This window comes from Rhincodon typus, chromosome 39, assembly GCF_021869965.1.
Source record: "Rhincodon typus isolate 14 chromosome 39, sRhiTyp1.1, whole genome shotgun sequence".
NCBI classification, from domain to species: Eukaryota; Metazoa; Chordata; class Chondrichthyes; order Orectolobiformes; family Rhincodontidae; genus Rhincodon; species Rhincodon typus.
In genome coordinates this window covers 6177863-6182218 of record NC_063370.1, presented here as the reverse complement: position 1 = coordinate 6182218, position 4356 = coordinate 6177863, and the positions used below count along the sequence as shown (strand labels likewise).

Genomic DNA, 4356 nt, shown 5'->3' with positions numbered 1-4356 from the left:
GCTGGGACACCGTGCGGTACTGAGTGAGTGCTGTGAGGGGCTGGGACCCATGGCCAGAGCAGTACCTGGTATCAACATGGCCCCTTCAATCATGAGTTCAGGCGCCACCCCAGCACTTAAGTAGAAATACCTAGACTAATGCTCCCAGTTTTCTTGTTTGTTCACAGAATATGGGTATCACTGACACCAGTGCTATTTTGTTTCCTTTCCCTAAGTGCCCTTGAGAAGGTGGTGATGAAGATGGCTGTATCTTTGTTGTACTCACTGCCCTCTCTTTTTTTTCTCTCTCTCTCTCTTTTTCTCTCTCTCTTTCTCTCTCTCTCCTTCTCTCTATCTCTCTCTCTTTTGTCTCTCTCTCTCTTTCTCTCTCTCACTCTCTCTTTCTCTTTCTTTCTCTCTCTCTCTTTCTCTCTCTCTCTTTTCTCTTTTTTCTCTCTCTTTCTCTCTCTCTCTCCTCTTTCTCTCTTTCTCTTTCTCTTTCTCTTTCTCTTTCTCTTTCTCTTTCTTTCTCTTTCTCTTTCTCTTTCTTTCTTTCTCTCTCTTTTTCTCTCTCTCTTTTTCGCTCTCTTTTTCTCTCTCTCTCTTTTTCGCTCTCTTTTTCGCTCTCTCTTTTTCGCTCTTTCTCTCTCTCTTTCTGTCTCTTTGTCTCTCTGTCTCTCTCTGTCTCTCCCTCTCTTCCCCCCCACCCTCCCCTGCAGCGACCTATAAGCAGCCTGATGGATTCCCGAATTCTGAGCACCAGCCAAACTCACTTGGCACGTCGCAGCTCTCTAACCGACTCGGGTTAGGACACATCAGGAGCATCTGAATTGACTCAGGACTCTGCCGTGTATTCTCTGGCTACTCCCACAGCGCATATGCACTCCCCGCTTCCTGAACCACTCTCCTGGACCATGGTGTAAGGTGCAGCCAAACCTCCTTACTTCAGCTCTGCAGGGTTTGTATGCACTGCATAGCTCCTTAACCTTTTATAGCACAAAGAGACCATGCAGCCCATCCAATCCTTGCCATCGTTTACACTCCACGTCAGTCTCCTCCAACCTTTCTTCATACTATCCCATCAACATATTCCCTTCAATTCCTTTCCCTCATGTTTTTATCCACGTTCCCCTTGAAATGTATCTATACTTGAAGATTGAAAGATGTAGGACCCCGCAACCTTGTACCTTTTCAGGTAACATCCTATATTTGGAGCCTCCCACAGGTACCTCTGCTTTTCCCTTCCGAACACTGTCACAATTTGCCTCTCTCCCTTCACTTCATTTGGCCTAATTCACAACCAGTGCTGGCCATCGCTCTACAAGCCAGTTTTTTTTTACACAGCACAGAAACAGGCCATTCGCCTCTGCAGATTCATGCTGGTGTTCATGCTGTACCCAAGTCTCCTCCCACCCCATCTCCCCTCATCCTATGTCCCTCCTCGTACTGATCTAACCACCCTGAAATGCCGCTGTGACACCCTGTGATAGCGAGTTCCACAATCTAGCAGCCAGGTGAGCGTCGTGTTGAGTTACCAGGGACATACACCCAGCTCCCTGTCACTGCTGCTGACCGGAGAGTCAGGGCCATCACTTGGACCTCTTTCGAGCCGTTTATGCTTTTCGTCGTGATAAGCATGGTGGCCAGTTGTTCCCGGCTCCCAGTTTACTCTCCCCGGGGCTCCTCATCCTGCTGAAGTACCACAATTCCAGGCCCAGAGGTAGGTGCAGCTCCCTGGAGAAACAGCAGCACTGGGTCATGTCTGTCCCACCCTCGAGGGGGAGAAAGCCCAGCAGGAAAAGAAACAGTGACATCCTGGTCAAACCAGAGCTCCATTCTGAAGTTTGCAAGACGGGTTGGACCAGTGTCTCACAGTCCCGGCTTTAAACTTTACTGGATTTACCCTCTGGACTGCGAGAGTCTTTACACTGGCAAACCCTGGAGAGGAAACTGCCTGACAATCTGAAATCCCAACAGAAGAAAGCCTGGTAACCTTCATCTGATCAAGCAGCATCTGTGGGGAGAGAGTGGGAGTTGGAAGGCAAAGAAAGACTCAAGTTGTTAGAAGGATGAGCTTTCACTTCTTGTCCGTCAGCCCTGGGGGGAGGAAATGGCAATGATCTAAGACATAAACACTACTGCTGTCTGTCCCCTGTAGTGTTTTCCAACATTTTCTGCATTGACTGGGGAAGCAGTGGGCAGCTTCCATTCTGTTTCCCCTCACCTCATGTAAATCTCCTCCTTCAGCAGCTTGAGACAACCTCACTGCCACCGTCTGGGGACATTCAGGTTCAGTTTGTCACCAGCCAATGTTGCTTCGCTCCCTTTTCTGAGCATTGAGCACCTTAAGGTGTTGCAGTCACAGAGCAAACTCCTACAGAGGAGCTGCTGTGCACTCGAAACACCAGAATGTGTTGAAACTCTGTCCCGGGATGCGCCGAAACCTTTCTCACACAATGTCCGATATTAAAACTGGAAACGAGGGCCCTGTCAGTGCCTGAAGGAGTGCTTCTCTAGATTTTTTCTTTGCACCCGAGAGGTTAACCTGTTCCTTTGTTGCTTCGAGATAATGAGCTGAAAGGCCCACAATGGGCCTAGCAACATCTAGCTCTGCGTCTCATTCAGGGAAGCCCAGTTGAATCAGACCTCATCCTCCAATAGAGACCTTTGATTCCTCATCAGGGTATTTAACTGCCTCCTGTGACATAACCTAATCAATCTGTGAATACTGACTCCCTACCCCCACTCCCCCTCCCAGGACACCCTTTTAAATACTGCTTCAGTACCCAGGAACATCCAGCAAATACAGACTCTCTCTCTCTCCCTGGAAATCATAGCACGCTGCCTAGGGGGCTCTGTAATTATTTGCATAGTCCCCTAGGAGCCCATTAAATATGGAGATAATCAAGACACTAGGGAAGATTCAAGTATCCAAAAGGGAATTTGTACTGGCCCTCATTCTGGGGACTCGCACATTATCTGACTCCATTGGGAAGGGCCATACAGTATGCACAGGTACCTCTTAGCCTGTCAATCACATAAAGGTAAAGCCATGAGCGGTTTTGATGTTACAGAGCTCTCTCACCAAGAACAAGTTCTTCACAAAATATCTTCGAGGCTTTGTCCAAATGATTTGATGCATTTCAAGCTGGGGCTGAACACCAGTGCATGTGTGTGAGAGACAGAGTATGTGGGAGCACAAATCATCTGGACTGTGGTGAATCTGGAGAGCCTTTAAGCTGCAGTGGATCCAGTGCAGAGATGCAAGTTCAGCCCACAACATGTTGGAAAGAAGCCTGCTGATGTTGGATGTCATTCCCAAATCCGGAAGGAGGAATTGGGATTTGTCAGAGGAAGTGCGTTTGTGGGATATCGGGGAGGAGGGGGACAGAGCAGAGTGGAGGTGCTAGAAAAATGAAACTGGAAGTCCTCCTTATTTATGGTAGCACAACGGTCCAGAGGGGAGCCCAATTTCTACATAGCAGATTTTTTGTGTCAGTGTTCGATTTGGATGGGGGAGACAGGCATGTCTCAGTGAGCACTGTTTCCCCATGTAGTAAATAACTATAGATTCTCTCTCTGTACCCGCATCGAGGCCATTTGAAAAATGTTTTATCACTTCTTCCAGCCCCACTGTGGGCCTGAACTTTTAGCACATCTCTGGTTAGTTGTTGTGAGGTGTTTAGTCATGTTCTGCATACTGTACCAAATTCCTGAAAATTGTGACATTTTTGCAATGTTATTTATGTTTTGAGGAAAAAGAAATAGTACAATAAAAAGTTTATTTAGGATTTATTTTAAATAAAAGTGGAATGTAGTTTTGCTGAAGTGTCCAATCCATCCCACGTGCAGGAGCATTTTCAGTGAACACGCAAGAATGGTTAAGATAAGTTGGAACATCCTAGCCAGTCCTACACTGCAAGCACAGACTGCAGGTGATTGCTGCTTTTTCATTCTTCACCATCCTGGGCCATCAGGGGAACTCACCTACAGAGAGGGCACATGTTGAACACTTGATATCGCCTGAACTCCACATCATTGTCAACACCAACGGAAGCAAGATACTGCGCATGCTGGAAATCTGAAATGAAAACAGACAGGGCTGGAGAAACTGCAGGCCTGGCAGCATGTGTGGAGAAACAAGAGTTAACGTCTCAAGTCCAGTTGTCCTCACAAACCTGGAGGAGAGTCATACAGCTTTAGAAATGGTAACTCTGTATGTCTCTCTCTATTTCTCTCTCTCTGTCTCCACAGACCTGCCGAGTTTCTCCACCAATTTGTCAGTATCAATAACCTGGGTGTTAACAGATTGGACCCAAAGATGCTGGGCTCCCACAATGAGGAGGACCCACAACGGAGTCTCTCAATCTTAAATGG

General features: G+C 47.3%; 1 protein-coding gene across 5 annotated transcripts in view; it reads left to right on the top strand.

The window, feature by feature from the left end:
- LOC109921384 (kinesin light chain 1-like) overlaps positions 1-4278 on the top strand; it is a 74480-nt gene extending 70202 nt beyond the window's left edge. For all 5 annotated transcript variants that reach the window (XM_048618183.1, XM_048618184.1, XM_020521419.2 and 2 more), the window contains one exon: positions 699-4278. In XM_048618183.1, coding sequence (XP_048474140.1) covers positions 699-788 — 90 coding nt within the window. In that variant the 3' untranslated portion in view covers positions 789-4278. The remainder of the gene's footprint in view (positions 1-698) is intronic.
- The last annotated feature ends 78 nt before the right edge of the window (positions 4279-4356 follow it).